The sequence below is a fragment of the Moschus berezovskii genome, chromosome 15, assembly GCF_049115385.1.
Source record: "Moschus berezovskii isolate FMDL1 chromosome 15, NW_MosBer_1.0, whole genome shotgun sequence".
Taxonomy (NCBI): domain Eukaryota; kingdom Metazoa; phylum Chordata; class Mammalia; order Artiodactyla; family Moschidae; genus Moschus; species Moschus berezovskii.
Genome location: NC_142474.1, coordinates 40,830,734 through 40,853,522, shown reverse-complemented (window position 1 = coordinate 40,853,522; position 22,789 = coordinate 40,830,734). Strand labels below are relative to the sequence as shown.

Sequence of the window (22,789 nt, the reverse complement as noted above, 5' to 3'; positions counted from 1 at the left end):
TAGCATTCTTCTTATGATTCTGTAGTCTGGTAAATTATTTTGGTAAATTATTAATCTCTATCTCAATATCTGATCTTTTCAAGTTTTTTTTTCCTTATTGTTTCATTTTACACAAATTCCTCTCTCTTCTCATTTTGCTTAGCTTCCTCCTTTTCTATTAAGTTAGGTGAAAAAGTTACCTGTCCTGGTTTTTCAGGGCTGTCCTTGTGTGGACCCGTCCCTGTGCAGTCTGTGTGCACAAGGCTTTGGGGCAGAGCTGGTCAGAGGTCACCCCTTCCCAGGGCGTGCTGGCAACTGTCACCTCGGTGGGAGGGGGAGGGTCCAGAGCCAGAGCCCAGTGTGAGCAAAGGCTTCTCCTGTGCTCACTGACTGTCCCAACCCTACTGGGCCAGGTAGGTCCCAAGGGGCTGGAGCAGAAGTCATGAAGGTTGGCCTCTTCCACCCCTTGCAAGTGTGCGCCCCCCTCCCCATCCCTGACACTGGCACCTTTGCCCCAGAGGGGAGCAGAGCTGGAGGAAGGCATGCTGGAGCAGCCCCTGGCATGGATGGCCATGCATGTGGTGCAATCCTGGCAACTTGTCAGAGCTCCAGACCCTGGTCCTCTGGCCCCTCTCTGATGGTTGCCCTGCCCCATCCGTACGTGCCTGTGTTCCTGTGTGTGTTCCTTTGTGAAGGTGTTCATAGTTGGATACTTTAAACAACTTGTTTAACAAACAAGGCAAATAATCTTGATAGATTTGTTCCTTGTCATGATTTTCCTTCATTAGTTTGCTTAGTATGCTCCTGGTCCTGGTTTTAGCCCAACAGGAAAACTGAGGGGTCTCAGATCATTTCTGAGTCAGCATCTGGCCTGGCCCATGGGTGGCTTTATGATTCTGGTGTATTTATGACTGCTTTTGAATGCTCTATGTTCTCCCCCACCCAAATCCACACCCCAGTTCTACTCAGGGTTTTATTAATACTTGGTCTAGTCTATGACTCCCCTCCCCCTTATTCCTTTGTCCTTGGCCCCATATATAAATGGGCTTTTCTGGTGGCTTACATGGTAGAGAATCTGCCTATAATGCAGGAAACTTGGGTTCAATCCTTGGGTAGGGCGGGTCCCCTGGAGAAGGGACTGGCAACCCACTCCAGTATTCTTGCCTGGAGAATTCCATGGACACAGGAGAATGGTGGGCTATTGCCCATAGGGTCGCAAAGAGTCAGACACGACTGAGCAACTAACACTCACTCCATACATATATAGTCCCCCTGCAGCTGTAATAGCCTCTCTAGCTGCTCTTCAGTTTAAGTTGAGTTAAATGGAACAGACAGCAAACTCCAAACAGCCCCCAAGTAGGTTGGAACATTGCATACAGGTTTTTGGTGATCACTTTGTTTTGAGGGAGGCAACTGGGAGCTGATCAAGACTGCACTGCTCCATACAGGAGGAGGGTACAGGTGAATGATGCACAATGGAATTCCTTGTCACACTCTGTTCTGAACTTTTCCTAATTGCCTGTTTACTTTGTTGCTCTAGATCTTTGTTTGACTGCTTTCCAGAACTCCTATGAGGTTTTTCAGTTGCTTTCTCTCTCTTTTTTCATCTTTCCTTGGGAGAATTTAGTCCTTCTAGCTCACTATTTTGCTGTCATCATAGTACATATTATACTTTTGACTTCACAATATAACCATGTAGCATTGCATGTTAATTTCCCTTACTTACTCTTCCTGAATTTGTTATAATTTAAGTTGTTGGCTATTCTTTTATGAGTAATGCTGAATAAGATAGTAAGTTAAGTGAAATATGTAAAATATGTATCAGCTACATTATGAGAGTACACTAAAAGTTACATAATTAAGGACAAGGTATAAGCACTCAAAGTCTGTTTGCACGTTGCATATGGTGTCGTAAAGCTATTTATAGTTAACCTCCAATAAGGACTTTGCCAAATGTCTGGTTTTGGTATCCTGTTCAGCATTTCACCACTGTAAGATCTGTAAAGCAAAATAATTTTCCTGGTGGGAAATGTAAAAAAGGAAATGTATGTAGTTTTGAAGTTTTAATTCTTTATTAAGGGATAGCGTTTTGAAAACTCCTTATTAAACACTTTTGTATGTGAATGTGTTTGTACTATAAGGTAGTTGTTTCAATTAATGTTTGAGATCAGCTTCATAATAGAAAAATAAAAAAGATTACTGTGTAGAGTTTCTTGTGCAACTAATGATTAATAATTGTTCAGCACATCTCATCATTATTTGATACTTAAGGTCATATTGATTTAAAAAATCAAACAAGTTAACTGATCTCAATTCTCTTCTTACTCTATGGGAACTGGTTTAATCATGCTCTTCCTACAACATATCAGCTAACATTGGCTCCTGCAGCTGGGTGTTAACTTCCTGTTATTTATAACTGTGAGGGTAGAAGAAAAAAAAAATCAGTCTGCTTACTCAGAGGAGAAACAAGCAATGGATCCCCAAAAGCAAGTGAAGCTTAATGATGGCCACTTCATTCCTGTCCTGGGATTTGGAACTTATGCACCTCCAGAGGTAAGAGTAGTGGATTGGGGTTGAGATATAAAAAATAGTGGAGGTAACATGAGTGAAAGGGATGTGGGGTCTCAAGTTTTGAGTCCCCATGTGACACTAGGAGGGTCATTTGGTTCATTAACCAGGCTAGAACCATGCCCTATGAAAGAGGAGAGAGCATCCAGTATCCACTCTGTATCAAGGTCTGAGGTTGTGCTCACCTGCAGATTACTCTGGGTTCCCCTCCAGTTTCCATCTCTTTCCTAGTTTGGCAGAAGAGGTGAGACTTGGCCATCAAGATCACTGACTGTCAGCTACTTTGCTTTGAGGGGGATTGCAATGGTGGGATTTCTCTGTGTATTTCATTAGGTCCAGAACACTTTCCTTCTTCCAAAAAGACATGATCCAGAGAAGCATTTGAAGTGGAAGGTCCTGAAGATGAGGTGACTGAAAAATAATGGGAGAGAATTGCTTTTTTTACTGTGGGATACCTACTCAGTGCCAGAGCAGAAACATTCCAGCTGTGTTTTTCCCTGTACTTCTCTTTCTGCTTGGAAACTTCTTCTGATGGGAACTACAGTATCATCTGAGTTGGGAGGAGGATATAACTGAGGGGATATCACTGAGGGGATAAACTACAGTCGTACAAGCCAGGTTTTGCAATGTATTCTTGGGTTTCATTGTGTGTTTTTATTAAAGTATAGTCTGAAGTGCTCGGGCGTAAGTGGGGCTAGTGGGCAAGTCTTTAGACTGGAAGGCAGAAAGTTAGCTGTCCATCTTGTCTTTAGAGCATGTAATTGTCACAAGGGACTGGTCCTTAAACTTTGAGTCTCACTTTTTTTCATCTATAAAACAGATAGAAATATCCAGAGATATTTTGGAAACAGAAGCAGGACTTTGTAGTACTCAGGGGTTGAGGGCAGGGAAGGTCCAGGCTGTCAATGAAATTCACTGGTTCATGGCTCAGCACATCCCCAAATGTCCGAACATTTAAGAAAAACCAGGAGTAGACACAACCGAGAAAAATTAGGCCAAATATCTATCTCCTTGAAATAGGAAAGATTCTGAACCACATTTAAAAATTGGAGGAATTGTACTGGAGAAGGATTCCAAATGTGTCTCAGCCGCAGCCGCAACCGCGCCACACGGAGGGAGCAGAGACAGTCCGGGTCCACATCCCGGGAAAGAGAATGCAGGTGCTAAGAAAAGTCCCGGTCCCCAGAGCGAGATCGGAGAAGAAGCCGCTCTCGCTCCCCACACAGAAGGCATTCCAGGTCCCCAAGATGACACAGATCCACATCTCCTTCCCCTTCTTGACTGAAAGAAAGAAGAGATGAGGAGAAGAAAGAAACAAAAGAAACAAAGAGCAAAGAATATCAGATAACTGAGGAAGACTTAGAGGGCAAAACAGAGGGAGAAATAGAAATGATGAAGTTAATGGGATTTGCCTCCTTCAGTTCAGTTCAGTTCAGTTCAGTTCAGTCACTCAGTCGTGTCCGACTCTCTGCGACCCCATGAATCACAGCACGCCAGACCTCCCTGTCCATCACCAACTTCCAGAGTTCACTCAAACTCATGTCCATAGAGTCGGTGATGCCATCCAGCCATCTCATTCTCTGTCCTCCCCTTCTCCTCCCGCCCCCAATCTTTCCCAGCATCAGAGTCTTTTCCAGTGAGTCAACTCGTCGCATGAGGTGGCCAAAGTATTGCAGTTTCAGCTTTAGCATCAGTCCTTCCAATGAACACCCAGGATTGATTTCCTTTAGAATGGATTGGTTGGATCTCCTTGCAGTCCAAGGGACTCTCAAGAGTCTTCTCCAACACCACAATTCAAAAGCATCAATTCTTTGGCCCTCAGCTTTCTTCACAGTCCAACTCTCACATCCATACATGACCACGGGAAAGACCATAGCCTTGACTAGACGGACCTTGGTTGGCAAAGTAATGTCTCTGCTTTTAAATATACTATCAAGGTTGGTCATAACTTTCCTTCCAAGGAGTAAGTGTCTTTTTGCCTCCTTCGACTCCACAAAAGGGAAAAAGATGGATGGCTCTGTAAATGACTATGCCATAAATGTGTCTCAGAAGAGAAAGTATAGGCAGTACATGAGTCGAAATGGTGGATTCCGTCCTGGAGTGTGAAGTCAAATGGGCTGTAAGAAGCATTACTATGAACAAAGCTATTGGAGGTGAAGGATTTCCAGCTAAGTTATTTCCAATGCTAAAGGATGATGTTAAAGTGTTGCACATAATATGGCAGCTAATTTTGAAAACTCAGCAGTGGAAAAGGTCAGTTTTCTTCCCAATCCCAAAGAAGGGCAATGCCAAATAATGTTCAAACTGCCACATAATCGGGCTCGTCTCACTTGCTAGCAAGGTAATGCTCAAAATCCTTCTAGTTAAGCTTCAATAGCAGATATACAAGCTGGATTTGGAAAAGGAAGAGGAACCAGAGATCAAATTGCCAACATCCATTTGATCACAGAAAATGCAAAAGAATTCCAGAAAAACAGGAGGAGGGAACAAGATGGCAGAGGAATAGGATGGGGAGACCACTTTGTCCCCCACAAATTCATCAAAATAACTGTAAAGCCGGACCCCGGTGGCCATCTTGGCTTCTTCTTCTCCTCTTCATTTCCCGCCAGCTGGAAAAAGTCCCTCCAAACCACTGAAGGGTCTCTGACGCAACAGCTCTCGACTGAAATCAACCCTCCCTCCTAACCTCCAGAGCGATCAACCTGGTCTCAACACCTCGACTAGCTGACTGCCACTCCAGACCTCACCTTTTTGGGGAAGAATTTCGCTGCTCCTTACTGAGAAGCTATAAAAGTCACTCTCTGCCTTTGTTCAGTGCAGACCTCCCCGACCTCGCTCTGTTAGGTCTTGGGGTCCTGCCCAGGGGTGCCTAGCCAGTAAAGCCTGTTACATTATCTATTTGGCATGTGGGTTCTTTTATTTAACATCATTGGGCCGTCTCGACCTTACTAGAACATTTGAACGCTGAGTAAATTCCACAAAACAACTTCTGAATGCCGGCAGAGGACATCAGGCACCCAGAAAATCAGCCCATTGTCTTCAAAAGGAGGTAGGAAAAAACATAAAAGATAAAAAGAGAGACAAAAGAGGTAGGGACGGAGCTCCATCCCAGGAACGGAGGCTCAAAAAAGAGAGAAGTTTCCAAACACCAGGAAACACTCTCACTGGTGAGTCTGTGGTGAACCTTGGAACCTCAGAGGGAAACATAACAGGGAGGAAAAAGAAATAAATAATTAAAAGCCACAGATTATGTGCCCAATGGTAACTCCCAGCGGGGAAGCAGTGGAGACACTCGCATCCACCATTAGCAAGCTGGGGCTGGGCAGGGAGGGGCAGGCTGCATTACTTACAGTAAGGACCAGGCCTGAATGCCTGAGAGCAATCTGAGAGAGCTAACTGGAGATAGCAAAGCAGACTGTGGTACAGCTACCCTGCGAAAAGGTGAAAAGCCCTGATCTAAGACTCAGCCAGTCCCACTCACAGGACAAAGGATTGAGTAGAGCTAGCCGGCTGCAGACAACCCATCCTCCTCCGAGACAGGCAGGGGAGGGCAGCCAGAGCCGGAAGGGGGCAATCAAGGCCCCAGTGAGGCATCAGACACCAAACTGCAAGCAGGCTTCGTTGCTAACCAAGACTTCTTGGGTTTCTGGCTGGTCGACATCCGCCTGAGAATGTGCGCTGGTTGTACACACAGAAAACCCAGAGGCAGGGACCAGGGAGGCGATAAGTTGCAGTGACCTCGCTCGCCAAACACCTGATCACCTGAGCTGCACAGAATGGGGAAGGGCACAAAACACAGGTCCAACCATGTCTGCCACTTTGTGGATTACCCAAGTACCTGAACCTGAGCGGCTTAGACCTGGGATGTTCATGCAAACCATTGTCAGCCTCAGACAGTTCCTGGCAGAGCAACATAGAGCCTGTGCAGTGCAGACTGGGACAGCACACACGCCGTGAGTGGGGGCAAACCCAGTGTGGCCAAGACACTGCGAGCACTCCGCACAGATGCCAGAGATATTTGTCTGCAACGTTCCTCACTTCCCACAGCACGACTGAACAAGAGAGCCTTAAAAAGTGTCCACCACAACCCCTTAGTGTCAGGGTGGAAATTAGACACTGAAGAGACCAGCAAACAGAAGCTAAAACAGAGGGAACCACCTTGGAAGTGACAGATGGAGAAGTCTTGAGGCTATTGCAAGAATAAGACTGAAAACCAGAGGCAGGAGGCTTAAGTCCAAATCCTGAGAACACCAGAGAACTCCTGACTCCAGGGAACATTAATCGATAGGAGCTCATCAAATGACTCCATACCTACACTGAAACCAAGCACCATCCAAGGGTCAACAAGTTCCAGAGCAAGACATACCAGGCAAATTCTCCAGCAACACAGGAAAATAGCCCTGAGCTTCAATATACGGACTGCCCAAAGTCACTCCAAACCCATTGACCTCTCATAACTCATTACTGGACACTACATTCCACTCTAGAGAGAAGAAATCCAGCTCCACACATCAGAACACCGATACAAGCTTCCCTAACCAGGGAACTTTGACAAGCTACCCGTCCAACCTCACCCACAGAGAGGAAACTCCACAATAAAGAGAACTCCACAAACTTCCAGAAGATGGAAAGGCCACCCCAAACACAGCAATATAAGCAAGATGAAGAAGCAGAGAAATACCCAGCAAGTAAAGGAACAGGATAAATGCCTACCAACCCAAACAAAAGAGGAAGAGATAGGGAACCTACCTGATAAAAATTCTGAATAATGATAGTGAAATTGATCCAAAATCTTGAAAACAAATTGGAGTTACAGATAAATAACCTGGAGACGAGGATTGAGAAGATGCAAGAAAGGTTTAACAAGGATCTAGAAGAAATAAAAAAAGAGTCAATATACAATGAATAATGCACTAGATGAGATCAAAAACACTCTGGAGGGAACCAACAGTGGAATAACGGAGGCAGTAGATAGAATAAGTGAGTTAGAAGATCGAATGGTAGAAATAAATGAAACAGAGAAAAAAAGAAAAGAAAAACTAATTAAAAGAAATGAGGACAATCTCAGAGACCTCTGGGACAATGTTAAATGCCCCAACACACGAATCATAGGAGTTCCAGAAGAAGAAGACAAGAAGAAAGACCATGAGAAAATACTTGAGAAGATAATAGTTGAAAATTTCCCTAAAATGGGGAAGGAAATAATCACCCAAGTCCAAGAATCCCAGAGAGTCCCAAACAGGATAAACCCAAGGAGAAATACCCCAAGATACATATTAATCAAATTAACAAAGATAAAACACAAAGAACAAATATTAAAAGCAGCAAGGGAAAAGCAACAAATAACACACAAGGGGATCCCCATAAGGATAACAGGGGATCTTTCAATAGAAACTCTTCAGGCCAGGAAGGAATGGCAGGGCACACTTAAAGTGTTGAAAGAAAATAACCTACAGCCCAGATTACTATAGCCAGCAAGGATCTCATTCAAATATGAAGGAGAAATTAAAAGCTTTACAGACAAGCAAAAGCTGAGAGAATTCAGCATCTCCAAACCAGCTCTCCAACGAATGCTAAAGGACCTTCTCTAGACAGGAAACACAGAAAGAGTGTATAAACTTGAACCCAAAACAATAAAGTAATTGGCAATGGGATCATTCAGTTCAGTTCAGTTCAGTTCAGTCGCTCAGTCGTGTCTGACTCTCTGCCACCCCATGAATCACAGCACGCCAGGCCTCCCTGTCCATCACCAACTCCCGGAGTTCACACAAACTCACGTCCACAGAGTCAGTGATGCCATCCAGCCATCTCATTCTCTGTCGTCCCCTTCTCCTCCCGCCCCCAACCTTTCCCAGCATCAGAGTCTTTTCCAGTGAGTCAACTCGTCGCATGAGGTGGCCAAAGTACTGCAGTTTCAGCTTTAGTATCAGTCCTTCCAATGAACAACCAGGATCTATCTCCCTTAGAATGGACTGGTTGGATCTCCTTATGGTACAAGGGATCATACTTATCAATAATTACCTTAAATGTAAATGGGTTGAATGCCCCAACCAAAAGACAAAGGCTGGCTGAATGGATACAAAAACAAGACCCCTATATATGTTGTCTACAAGAGACCCACCTCGAAACGAGGGAAACATACAGATTGAAAGTGAAGGGCTGGAAAAAGATAATCCACGTAAATAGAGACCAAAAGAAATCAGAAGTAGCAATACTCGTATCACATAAAATAGACTTTAAGACAAAGGCTGTGAAAAGAGACAAAGAAGGACACTACATAATGATCAAAGGATCAATTAAAGAAGAAGATATAACAATTATAAATATATATGTACCCAACATAGGAACACTGCAATATATAAGACAAATGCTAACAAGTATGAAAGGGGAAATTAACAATAACACAATAATAGTGGGAGACTTTAAAATCCCACTCACACCTATGGATAGATCAACTAAACAGAAAATTAACAAGAAAACACAAACGTTAAATGATACAATAGATCAGTTAGACCTAATAGATATCTATAGGTCATTTCACCCCAAAAAATGAATTTCACCTTCTTCTCCAGCACACATGGAAATTTCTCCAGGATAGATCACATCCTGGGCCATCCCTCACCTTTGAATTTAGCCTTAGTAAATTAAAAAGAAATTGAAATCATTCCAAGCATCATTTCTGACCACAATGCAGTAAGACTAGATCTCAATTACAGGAGAAAAAGTATTAAAAATTCGAACATATGGAGGCTGAACAACACGCTGCTGAATAACCAACAAATCATAGAAGAAATCAAACAAGAAATCAAAATATGCATCAGTTCAGTTCAGTTCAGTTCAGTTCAGTCGCTCAGTCGTGTCCGACTCTCTGCGACCCCATGAATCACAGCACGCCAGGCCTCCCTGTCCATCACCAACTCCCGGAGTTCACCCAAACTCGTCCACAGAATGGGTGATGCCATCCAGCCATCTCATTCTCTGTCCTCCCCTTCTCCCGCCCCCAATCTTTCCCAGCATCAGAGTCTTTTCCAGTGAGTCAACTCATTGCATGAGGTGACCAAAGTATTGGAGTTTCAGCTTTAGCATCAGTCCTTCCAATGAACACCCAGGATTGATCTTTAGAATGGACTGGTTGGAGCTCCTTGCAGTCCAAGGGACTCTCAAGAGTCTTCTCCAACACCACAGTTCAAAAGCATCAATTCTTCGGCGATCAGCCTTCTTCACAGTCCAATTCTCACATCCATACATGACCACGGGAAAAAACATAGCCTTGACTAGACGGACCTTTGTTGGCAAAATGATGTCTCTGCTTTTAAATATACTATCAAGGTTGGTCATATCTTTCCTTCCAAGGAGTAAATGTCTTTTAATTTCATGGCTGCAATCAGCATCCCCAGTGATTTTGGAGCCCAAAAAAATAAAGTCTGACACTATTTCCACTGTTTTTCTATTTCCCATGAAGTGATGGGACCAGATGCCATGATCTTTGTTTTCTGAATGTTGAGCTTCAAGCCAACCTTTTCACTCTCCTCTTTCACTTTCATCAAAAGGCTTTTGAGTTCCTCTTCACTTTCTGCCATAAGGATAATGTCATCTGCATATCTGAGGTTATTGATATTTCTCCCATGCATAGAAATGAATTAAAATGAAAACACAACAACCCAAAACCTGTGGGACAGTGTACAAACAGTGTAATGGGAAGCTTCATAGCACTACAGGCATACCTCAAGAAACAAGAAAAAAGTCAACTAAATAACCTAACTCTACACCTAAAGCAACTAGAAAAGGAAGAAATGAAGAACCCAAGGGGGAGGAGAAGGAAAGAAATCTTAAAAATTAGGGCAGAAATAAATGCAAAAGAAACAAAAGAGACCATAGCAAAAATCAACAGAGTCAAAAGCTGGTTCTTTGAGAGTGTAAATAAAATTGACAAACTACTAGCCAGCCTCATCAAGAAACAAAGGGAGAAAAACCAAATCAATAAAATTAGAAATGAAAATGGAGAGATCACAACAGACAACGCAGAAATACAAAGGATCATTAAGAGACTACTATCAGCAATTATATGCCAATAAAATGAATAACTTGGAAGAAATGGACAAATTCTTCGAAAAGTACAACTTTCCAAAACTAAACCAGGAAGAAATAGAAAAATTTAACAGACCCATCACAAGCACAGAAATTGAAACTGTAATCAAGAATCTTCCAGCAAACAAAAGCCCAGGTCCAGACGGCTTCACAGCTGAATTCTACCAGAAATTTAGAGAAGAGCTAACACCTATCCTACTCAAACTCTTCCAGAAAATTGCATAGGAAGGCAAATTTCCAAACTTATTCTATGAGGCCACATCACCCTAGTAGCAAAACCTGACAAAGATGCCTCAAAAAAAGAAAACTACACGCCAATATCACTGATGAAGACAGATGAAAAAATCCTTAACAAAATTCTAGCAATCAGAATCCAACAACACATTAAAAAGATCATGCATCATGACCAAGTGGGCTTTATCCCAGGGATGCAAGGATTCTTCAAATCAATCAATGTAATAAACCATATTAACAAAATGAAAAATAAAAACCATATGATTACCTCAATAGATGCAGAGAAAGACTTTGACAAAATTCAATATCCATTTATGATAAAAACCCTCCAGAAGGCGGGAAGAAGGGACATACCTCAACATAATAAAAGCTATATATGACAAACCCACAGCAAATATTATCCTCAATCGTGAAAAATTGAAAGCATTTCCCCTAAAGTCAGGAACAAGACAAGTGTGACCACTCTCACCACTACTATTCAACATAGTTTTGGAAGTTTTGGCTACAGCAATCAGAGCAGAAAAAGACATAAAAGGAATCCAAATTGGAAAAGAAGAAGTAAAACTCTCACTGTTTGCAGATGACATGATCTTCTACACAGAAAACCTTAAAGACTCTACCAGAAAATCACTAGAGCTAATCAATGAAAGGAGATCAATGCTGGGTGTTCATTGGAAGGACTGATGCTAAAGCTGAAACTGCAATACTTTGCCACCTCATGCGACGAGTTGACTCATTGGAAAAGACTCTGATACTGGGAAAGGTTGGGGGCGGGAGGAGAAGGGGACAACAGAGAATGAGATGGCTGGATGGCATCACCGACTCTGTGGACATGAGTTTGAGTGAACTCCGGGAGTTGGTGATGGACAGGGAGGCCTGGCGTGCTGTGATTCATGGGGTCGCGGAGAGTTGGACACGACTGAGCGACTGAACTGAACTGAACTGAATCAATGAATATAGTAAAGTTGCAGGATATAAAATCAACACACAGAAATCCCTTGCATTCCTATACACTAATAATGAGAAAATAGAAAGAGAAATTAAGGAAACAATTACATTCACTGTTGCAATGAAAAGAATAAAATACTTAGGAATATATCTACCTAAAGAAACAAAAGACCTATATATGTGAAAGTGAAGTTGCGTAGTCGTGTCTGACTCTTTGTAACCCCATGGACTGTAGCCTACAAGGCTCCTTGGTCCATGGAATTTTCCAGGGAAGAATACTGGAGTGGGTTGCTCTTTCTTTCTCCAGGGAATCTTTCCAACCCAGGGATCGAACCCAAGTCTCCTGCATTGTAGTCAGACTCTTTACCATCTGAGCTACCAGGAAAGCCCTATAGAAACAAAAGACATATATATAGAAGACTATAAAACACTGGTGAAAGAAATCAGAGAGGGCAATAATAGATGGAGAAATATACCGTGTTCATGGATTGGAAGAATAAATATTGTGAAAATGAATATATTACCCAAAGTAATTTATAAGTTCAATGCAATCTCTATCAAGCTACCAACAGTATTTTTCACAGAGCTAGAAGAAATAATTTCACAATTCGTATGGAAATGCAGAAAACCTCGAATAGCCAAAGCAATCTTGAGAAAGAAGAATGGAACTGGGGGAATCAACCTGCCGGACTTCAGGCTCTACTACAAAGCCACAGTCATCAAGACGGTATGGTACTGGCATAAAGACAGAAATATAGATCAACGGAACAAAATAGAAAGCCCAGAGATAAATCCATGCAACTATGGACACCTTATCTTTGAAAAGGGAGACAAGAATATTCAATGGAGAAAAGACAATCTCTTTAACAAGTGGTGCTGGGAAAACTGGTCAACCACTTGTAAAAGAATGAAACTAGAACACTCCCCAACATCATACACAAAAATAAACTCAAAATGGATTAAAGAGCTAAATGTAAGACCAGAAAATATAAAACACCTAGAGGAGAACATAGGCAAAACACTCTCTGACATAAATCACAACAGGGTCCTCCATGACCCATTCCCAGAATACTGGAAATAAAAGCAAAAATAAACAAATGGGACCTCAGTTCAGTTTAGTTCATTTCAGTCTCTCAGTCGTGTCCGACTCTTTGCGACCCCATGAATCACAGCACGCCAGGCCTCCCTGTCCATCACCAACTCCCGGAGTTCACTCAAACTCATGTCCATCGAGTTGGTGATGCCATCAAGCCATCTCATTCTCTGTCATCCCCTTCTCCTTCCGCCCCCAATCCCACCCAGCATCAGAGTCCTTTCCAATGAGTCAACTCTTCGCATGAGGTGGCCAAAGTATTGGAGTTTCAGCTTTAGCATCAGTCCTTCCAATGAAAACACAGGGTTGATCTCCTTTAGAATGGACTGGTTGGATAAAAACTTAAAAGCTTCTGCACAGCAAAGCAAACTGTAAGCAAGGTGAAAAGACAGCCTTCAGAATGGGAGAAAATAATAGCAAATGAAGCAACTGACAAAGGATTAATCTCAAAAGTATATAAGCAACTACTGCAGCTCAGTTCCAAAAAAAATAAACGACCCTATAGAAAAATGGGCCAAAGTACTAAACATACATTTCTCCAAAGAAGACATACAGATGGCTAATAAACACATGAAAAGATGCTCAACATCCCTCATAATCAGAGAAATGCAAATCAAAACCACAGTGAGGTACCATTTCACGCCAGTCAGAATGGCTGCTATCCAAAAGTTTCCATTCCATTCCATCGCTCAGTAGTGTCCGACTCTATGCGACCCCATGGACTGTAGCCTACCAGGCTTCTCCGTCCATGGGATTCTCCAGGTAAGAATACTGGAGTGGGTTACCGTTTCCTTCTCCAGGGTATCTTCCCGACCCAGGGATCGAACCCGGGTGTCCCACATTGGAGGCAGACGCTTTAACCTCTGAGCCACCAGGGAAGCCCATCCAAAAGTCTACAAGCAATAAATGCTGGAGAAGGTGTGGAGAAAAGGGAACCCTCTTACACTGTTGGTGGGAATGCAAACTAGTAAAACCACTATGGAGAACGGTGTGGAGATTCCTTTAAAAACTGGAATAGAACTGCCATACGACCCAGCAATCGCACTCCTGGGCATACACACCAAGGAAATCAGAACTGAAAGAGACACATGTACTCCAATGTTCATTGCAGCACTGTTTATAATAGCCAGGACATGGAAGCAACCTAGATGTCCATCTGTAGATGAATGGATAAGAAAGTTGTGGTACATATGCACAATTGAGTATTACTCAGCAGTTAAAAAGAATACATTTGAATCAGTTCTAATGAGGTGGATGAAACTGGAACCGATTATACAGAGTGAAGAAAGCCAGAAAGAAAAACACCAATACAATATAATAACACATATATATGGAATTTAGAAAGATAACCCTGTATAGCGATAACCCTGTATACGAGATAGCAAAAGAGACACAGAAGTATACAACAGTCTTTTGGACTCTGTGGGAGAGGGCGAGGGTGGGATGATTTGGGAGAGTGGCATTGAATCATGCATATTATCATACGTGAAACGAATCGCCAGTCCTGGTTCAATGCATGATAAAGGATGCTCGAGGCTGGTGTACTGGGATGAACCAGAGGGATGGGATGGGGAGGGAGGTGAGAGGGGGGTTCAAGATGGGGAACACGTGTACACCTGGGGCAGATTCACGTCAATGTATGGCAAAACGAATACAATAGTGTAAAGTAATTAAAATAAATAAATTAATTAATTAATTATAAAAAGAATATATTGAAAAAAAAGAATTCCTGAAAAACATTTACTTCTGCTTTATTGATGAGGCTCATGCCTTTGACAGTATGGATCACAACAAATTGTGAATACATCTTAAAGAGTTGACAATACTAAACCACCTTACTTGCCTCCTGAGAAACCTGTATGCAGGTCAAGAAGCAACTGTTAGAATTGGATATGGAATGATAGACTGGTTCAAAGTTGGGAAAGAGGCACATCAAGGCTGTATATTGTCACCACGCTTATCTATATTATATGCCGAATACATCATGCAAAATGCCAAGCTGGATGAATCACAAGCTGGAAACATGATTTGGGGAGAAATATCAATAACCGCATGTATGCAGATGATGCCACCCTTATGGCAGAAAGGGAAGAGGAACTAAAGAGCCTTTTGATGAAGGTGAAAGAGGAGAGTTAAAAAGCCAACTTGAAGCTCAACATTCAAAACACCAACATCATGACATCTGGTCCCATCACTTCATGGCTAATAGATAGGGAAACAAAGGAAACAGTGACAGATTTTATTTTCTTGGGCTCCAAAATCACTGAGGATGCTGACCTTAGCCATAAAATTAAAAGTTCCTTGGAAGAAAAACTATTACAAACCTAGGCAGCATATTAAAAAAGAGAGATATCATTTTTGCTACAAAGTTCTGTATAGTCAAAGCTTTGGTTTTTCCAGTAGTCATGTACATATGTGAGAGTTGGACCATAAAGAAGGCTGAATGTGGAAGAATTGATGTTTTCAAACTATGGTGCCAGAGAAAGCTCTTGAGAGTCCCGTTGAGACAACAATGGGATCAAACCAGTCAATCCTAAAGGAAATCGAAGCTGAATATTCATTGGAAGGACTGATGCTGAAGCTGAAGCTCCAATACTTTGGTCATCTGACCAGAAGACACAACTCATTGGAATAGACCCTGATGGTGGGAATGATTATAAAAGGAGGAGAAGATGGTGACAGAGGATGAGATGGTTAGATGGTATCACCAACTCGATGGGCATGAGTTTGAGCAAACTTTGGGAGACAGTGAAGGGTAGAAGTGTCTGGAGTGCTGCAGTCCATGCTATGGTAGAGTTGGACACCACTGAGGGACTGAACAACAGAAGAACACTCCATTCTTGGTATTGTAGACTCTCCAACCATCTCAGAGACAGAGCATATTGTCTTTGAGTCTCTTATCTAATGCTCCTTTCTTCCCACCTTCTCTTTGACTACACCCCTCCCAGGTCCCACGTATAAGGACTTTGTGATTACACCAGGGTGACCCAAGTAATCCAGAAACATCCCCATTTCATGGTTTTAATCTCCTTTGCTAAGTAGTTCCCCTACCAGTTTCAGAACTTGTGCCCCCTGCAGTGGAAGCATAGAATCCTCACCACTGGACAACCAGGATAGTCCCAGGCTCAGAAAGTTTTTACCCATAATTTCACCACATACATTTTGCACCCCCTTTCCTCTCTCTTCTCCTTCTGGGACCCCTATCATGTGAATGTTAGTATGTTCTATTTCCTAGTTAGAATAACATTCTTATTACTGTTCTGAATTCTGGTAAATTATTAATAGCTATCTTATTAGCAGATATTTTTCAGGTTTGTTTTTTCAGGGTTTCATTTGAAACAGATTCCTCTGTCTTCTCATTTTGCTTAACATAGAGACAGAGGTGTCTCTATGAAATTAGGTGAAAAAGTTACCTGTCCTGGTTTTGTGGGGCTGTCCTTGTGTGGACGTGTCCCTGTGCAGTCTGTGTGCCCAGAGGCTTTGGGGCAGAGATGAGCTGAGGAGGGCAGGGTCACCCCTTCCCAAGGTGTGCTGGCAACTGTCACCCCGGTGGGAGGGGGAGCGGCAGACTAGAGCCAGAACCCAGTGTGAGCAAAGGCTTCTCTTGTGCTCAGTGGCTGTCCCCACCCTACTGGGCCAGGCAGGCCCCAGGACACTGGAGGAGAGCTCTGAGGGTTAGGTCCAGACTGGTTCCACCCCTTGTAAGTGTGCACCCTCCTCTCCCACTCTGGAACCTTTGCCCCAGAGGGTGGCAGAGCTGGAGGGAGGTATGCTGGAACAGCCCCTGGTGCGGGCGGCCGTGCCTTTTTTGCAGCCCTGGCACACTGTCAGAGCCCCAGACCTTGCAGGCAAATACTCACTGTTGGTAGATCTTGTTCCTTGTCCTGACTGGCTTTCACTAGTTTGCCTGGCATTATCCTTGCCCTTGTTGCACCCCAACAGGAAAGCTAAGCGTGACTCAGTTCATTTCTGAGTCAGCATCTTGCCTGGCCTGTGGGTGGCTTTCTGATGAATTTATGACTGTTGTTGAATGCCCTATGGCTCCCAAATATACGGCCCAGTTCTACTCAGGGTTTTATCAGTATATGGTCTAGTCTGTGGCTCCATCCTTATTCCTTTGTCCTTGGCTCTGTATAATTCCCCTGCAGCTGCAATAGCCATTCCAGCTGCCCTTCAGGTTAAACTTAGAGTTAAGTGGAACAGACACCAGTCCCCAGGCAGCCCCCAAGCTGGTTGGAACATTGCACAATTGGTTTTCTCTGATCTCTCTGGATTGAGGGAAGAAACTGGGGGCTGATCAAGACTGCACTGTCCCAGGCAGGAGGAGGGTACAGGTGAGTAATACAAGATGAAATTTCCTACCATTCTATTCTGGATTTTTCCTAATTGTGTGTTCACTTTGTTGCTGTAGATCTTTGACTCTTTTCCAGAGAACTTAAGAGGATTTTCAGTTGCTTTCTCTTTCATTTCTTGCCTTTCCAAGGGAGAATTCACCATTTTGCAACTTCACCATTTTGCTGATATCACTATATATGTTAAATTTTATTTAACTTCACCACATCCCCATATATCAGTGCATCACAATTTCCCTTACTCTTTCCAAATTTGTTATAATTTATGTAGCTTATGCAGGAGACTCGGGTTTGATCCCTGGGTCAGGAAGATCCCCTGGCGAAGGAAATAGCAAACTATTCCAGAAGTTTTACCTAGAAAATCCCATGGATGGAGGAGTCTGGTGGGCTACAATCCATGGTGTTGCAAAGAGTCGGACACGACTGAGCAACTAACATGCATGTAGTTTATTGGGTTTTCTTTTATGAATAATGTTCAACAAGTTAGTCAGTTATGTAAAGTATGTATCAGTTACATTATGAAAGTACTCTGGGTGTGTGCTAAGCAGTTTTAGTCCCATCTTACTCTTTGCAACCACATGGAATGTAGCCTGCCAGGCTCCTCTGTTCATGGGATTCTCCAGGCAAGAATACTGGAGTGGGTTGCCATGCCCTCCTTCAGGGTATCTTCCCAACACAGGGATTGAAACCAGTGATCGAAACTTTACATCTCCTACATTGGTAGGCAGGTTCTTTACCACTAGGGCCACCTGGAAAGCAAGCATACTCTAAAAATTATATAACTAACTACAACATAGAAACACTCAGAGTCTCTTTGACCACTGCACATGGTATCCTAAAGCTATTAATAATTAACCTCCAATAAAGACTTTTCCAAAATGTCTGGTTTAGGTATCCTGTTCAGGATTTCACCACTGTCAGGTCTGTAAAGCAAAGTAATTTTGCTGGTGGGAAATGTAAGAAGGAAAATTTACTTTCATTTGAAGTTTTGATTCTTTATTAAGGGATAACATTTTCAAAAATGCTGTTATCACTTTTACATTTTGTGATGTATCTGTGCTGTTTGTACTGTAAGATAGTTATTTCAGTTTATGTTTGATTGAGATTGGGCCTATAATAGAAAATAAAAAGATTGGTGTGTGGAAATTTCTAGTTTATGGTGTGTGGAAATTTCTAGTTTAAGTAATGGTCATTAATTGCTCAGCCAATCTCACTATATATAATACTTTAGATTATACTGATTAAAAAAAATCAAACAAGGCAACTCTCTGATTCCATGGGCATTAGTTTAATCACACTTCTCCTATAATGCATCTGCTAACATTGGACAGTGCAGCTGGAGGTTATCCTCTTGTTATTTATAACCTCTGAAGGCAGAAGAAAAAATCAATCTGCTTACTCAGAGGAACAACAGGCAATAGATCCCAAAAGCCAGAAGGTGAAGCTTAATGATGGCCACTTCATTCCTGTCCTTGGATTTGGAACCTATGCTACTCCAGAGGTAACAGTAGTGGTTGTGGGTTGAGATATAAATAGTAGTGGATGTGACATGAGCAGAAGGGACTTGGGTTGTCAAGCACTGAGATCCTGTGTGACTCTGGGAGGGTCACGTGGTTCCACTAACCAGGCTAGAACCACACCCTGTGAAAGGGGAGAGAGCATCCAGTCTCCACTCTTCATCAGGGTCTGAAGCTGTGCTCACCTGCAGATTACTCTGAGTTCCCCTCTAGTTTCCGTCTCTTCCCCAGCTTGGCAGAAGAGGCTCGGCTCGGCTGTGGAGAACACTGACTGACAGCTACTTTGCTTTAAGGATGATTGCAATGGTGGGGTTTCTCTGTACATTTTATTAGTTCAAGAACTCTTTCCTCCTTCCAAAAAGATGTGACCCAGAGAAGTTTTTAGGTGGAAGGTCCTGAAGATGAAGTGACTGAAAAATAATGGGAGAAAATTGTTTTTCTACTGTGGGGTGCCTGGTAGGTGTTAGGGCAGAAACACTCCAGCTGTGTTTTGCCCTGTGCTTCTGTTTCTGCTTGGAAACTTCTTCCGATGGGAACTATAGTATCATTTGAGGTGATAAAATTCAATCTCACAGGTCAGGTTTTGTAATGTATCTTTGTGTTTTGTAATGTCTTTTTATTTAAGTATTGTTTTCAGCACTGGAGTATAAAAGAAGAACTAGTGGACAAGTCTGTATGTTGTAAACCAGAAAACTTGTTATCCATCTTATTTTTATAGTATGTAGTTGTGACAATGGACTTGTCCTTAAACTTTGAGTCTCATGTTTTTCATCTATAAAAATGATGGAAATAATTAGACACATTTGGAAACAGAAGACAGTACTTTGTAGTACAAATTGGGGTGAGGGGAGGGAAGAGTCCAGGCTGTTACTGAAGCTCACTGGGTTCATTCCTTGGTATACACACAAATACCCAAGCATTTAAGAAAATCCAGGACTAACCCTAGCAGAGAGAAACTACACAAACTATCTACTTCCTTGAAACAGGAACGTTTCTGAATCACATATAAAGAAATGGAATATTATTCAATATTAAAAACAAAATTAATCCTGTCATTTTCAACCAAACATATGAACTGGGAGAACATTAAGCTAAGTGTAATAAGCCATAAACAGAAAGACAATTACTGTATGATCTCCTTATAAGTGGAATCTAAATAAGTAAAACTCATAGAAGAAAGAGTAGGGTATGGTGACCAGAAGTTGGGGACAAGTCTTGGAAAAACGAAAAGATGTCCGTCAAGGGTACAGACTTTCAGTCCTAAGGTGAATAAATCTGAACACCTGATGTGTAGCACAGTGACTATAGTTAAAGACAGTGGGCTATATATTAAAATTTTGTAGAGACTAGACCTTAAATTTTCTTACAAACGCACCCTAAATTTAAGTATGTGAGGTGATGGATCTGTTGCCTAGGTTGATTGTGGTAATCATTAGCATTGTATACTTATATGAAAACATCACTTTATTCTATATATATGCTTTTAAATTGGTGTATTCTGTGTGGCTTCACTGGGAGACAGAAGTCTTAATAGCTTTCTCATGGCTCTTGATGCTTTTACCAGGCATTTTACACCTTTGTTGATTTTGCTTCAAACATCTCACAGTATAAATCTTATCCATGACTACAAATTTATGCTGACTCCTCTGGGTCTTCCAGCAAATCACTGAAACTAGAGGTTGTCTTGGGGTCCTCTGAGGCCTGTGATCAACCACTGGCCATCTGAGATTGAAGAGTTCCTTAGTGCCCAGTTAATCACTGGCCAGGATATTCAGAGAAACTGTCATGAGTTCATCACAACACTTGCAGAATGAACCAAAAGCACAAAGAAATGTTGATTCATAGGAAGATCAACCTTGCACCTTAGCAATCTCTTGATCATGTAGATATTCACCTTCTACCTTGTTGCTTATGTAGGCTGCTAAGAGGGAAGCTCTGGAAATCACCAAATTGTCTATAGAGGTTGGGTTCCGCTATATCGACTGTGCACATGCATACCAAAATGAAGAGCAAGTTGGCCAGGCCATTCGAAGCAAGATTGCAGATGGCACTGTGAAGAGAGAAGACATATTCTACACCTCAAAGGTGCTTTGTGTTGAGTGTATGCACATTTGTGCATGTGATTTTGCCCATGTGACAATTATTTAATAGGATCATTGTTCGTTGAAGGATTGTTTGCTGAACTATTCTTACATACATTCCTGAAGTATTAGAGTTCCCTGGTGGTTCAGTGGTTAAGAGTTGGTGCTTTAATGCCATGAGCCCAGATCTATCCTTAATCAAGGAAGCAATATCCCACAAGCCAAGTGGTAAGGAAAATAATTTACCTAAAGTGTTATTAATACAACTTCCATTCTTTAATCTCTGCAGCTTTGGTTAACTTCCCTTCGACCAGAGTTGGTCCGACCAGCCTTGGAAAAATCACTGAAAAATCTTCTACTGGACTATGTTGATCTCTATATTATTCATATTCCAGTGGCTCTGAAGGTTAGAACTTTGTGTGATACATCAATTTGTATCTTGTGTTAGAATGTGCATCAACTTGCTTGGATGGTTGAATAAAGATTTTTCTTAGTAGGTTGAAGGGAGGATTGCACTAGAGTAGAATCCCCCAAATAATCATTTGTGATCATCTTTTTACTGGGTTTCTTTGAATCCCTTACAAGGCTCCCAGGGAAAGGTATCAAATGATCTGATTTTTTCTGCCTGAAAAGCTTGAGAAATAAGCCCGTTCTGCACACAGTCCTGGTTATGACACCTGAGTCTCTGGGGATTTAATGAACCAAGAGTTAAGTGCAGCTGTGGTGAGCAAGACACTGCCTTACATTGAACATGATGACTTTATCTTGTCTTTCATCCTTTTAATTTGAGTAGATTTGGTGGTGCTCCCTCTGGGTGCATCTAAACCTCATAACTTTACAAGGCCTTGGAAGACCTTGCCTACACTCTTGCCTATCTTCAGGATGATGTTTGTAAATTACACTTAGCCAATAAGAATAGTTTACTTAGAATTCCTGATTTCAAGTTATAGAAATCAACTCGTTATCTGATGTAGAATCGCTTAGTGGACTATGTAGATGACAAGTCCCAGTCACAGACAGATTTTAAGAGTTGCAGTACTCTTCAGAAATGTCTCCTAACTTCTTTTTTTAAATTTGTTTATTTTAATTGGAGGCTAATTACTTTACATTCTATCCCTTATCATGGCTTTACTCATGGTATGCTTTATGTTTATTGAACATTTTCCATTGGTGGCAAATATGGCCTTGGGGCAGTTCAAAGATCACAGTCACGAATTTGATAGCTTGTCTGGATCTTCCACATTCCATATCCACCTAACTTGAGCCTTGGTGGTTCATATGCCTGCCCTAGGGCATCTGATCCTCAGAGGGAAAAGAAAGAGATTGCAATATTTATGCTGGAAATAAAACCCAAGTAACTTACTACAAGTTCTAGCTCAAGAGAGGCATTTCAAAATAGACAAGTACAAGGAACAGACAAAATTCACAGAAATCATTGTGAGTCACTTTTAGGACCTAGAAAAATCGTATTTATTACAACATATATTAAGTATAAGAGATTAGAATAAGCCTCCCTCCTAAAGACATTGCTTCAGTTCAGTTCAGTTCAGTTCAGTCGCTCAGTCGTGTCCGACTCTCCGCTACCCCATGAATCACAGCACGCCAGGCCTCCCTGTCCATCACCAACTCCCGGAGTACACTCAAACTCATGTCCACAGAGTCGGTGATGCCATCCAGCCATCTCATTCTCCGTCGTCCCCTTCTCCTCCCGCCCCCAACCTTTCCCAGCATCAGAGTCTTTTCCAGTGAGTCAACTCGTCACATGAGGTGGCCAAAGTATTGCAGTTTCAGCTTTAGCATCAACTCCATAAACAAATTACTTGGCAGATATTAGTATCTAGAAAGTTGTAAACCTATCTCATGGATGTTTAATTCCTGATGCCTGTCACCCTGGATAAATGTTGGGAAATTATTTTGTGACATCTCTAA

General features: G+C 42.1%; 1 protein-coding gene across 2 annotated transcripts in view; it reads left to right on the top strand.

The window, feature by feature from the left end:
* Nucleotides 1-2,444: 2,444 nt before the first annotated feature.
* The window catches only part of LOC129559483 (aldo-keto reductase family 1 member C3-like), a 31,940-nt gene continuing 11,595 nt past the window's right edge, over nt 2,445-22,789 (top strand). Inside the window, exons 1-3 of one of the 2 annotated variants that reach the window (XM_055431282.2) lie at nt 2,445-2,532; nt 20,697-20,864; nt 21,150-21,266. In XM_055431282.2, coding sequence (XP_055287257.2) covers nt 2,452-2,532; nt 20,697-20,864; nt 21,150-21,266 — 366 coding nt within the window. In that variant the 5' untranslated portion in view covers nt 2,445-2,451. The remainder of the gene's footprint in view (nt 2,533-20,696; nt 20,865-21,149; nt 21,267-22,789) is intronic. The other variant, XM_088844004.1, reaches the window with a different exon arrangement.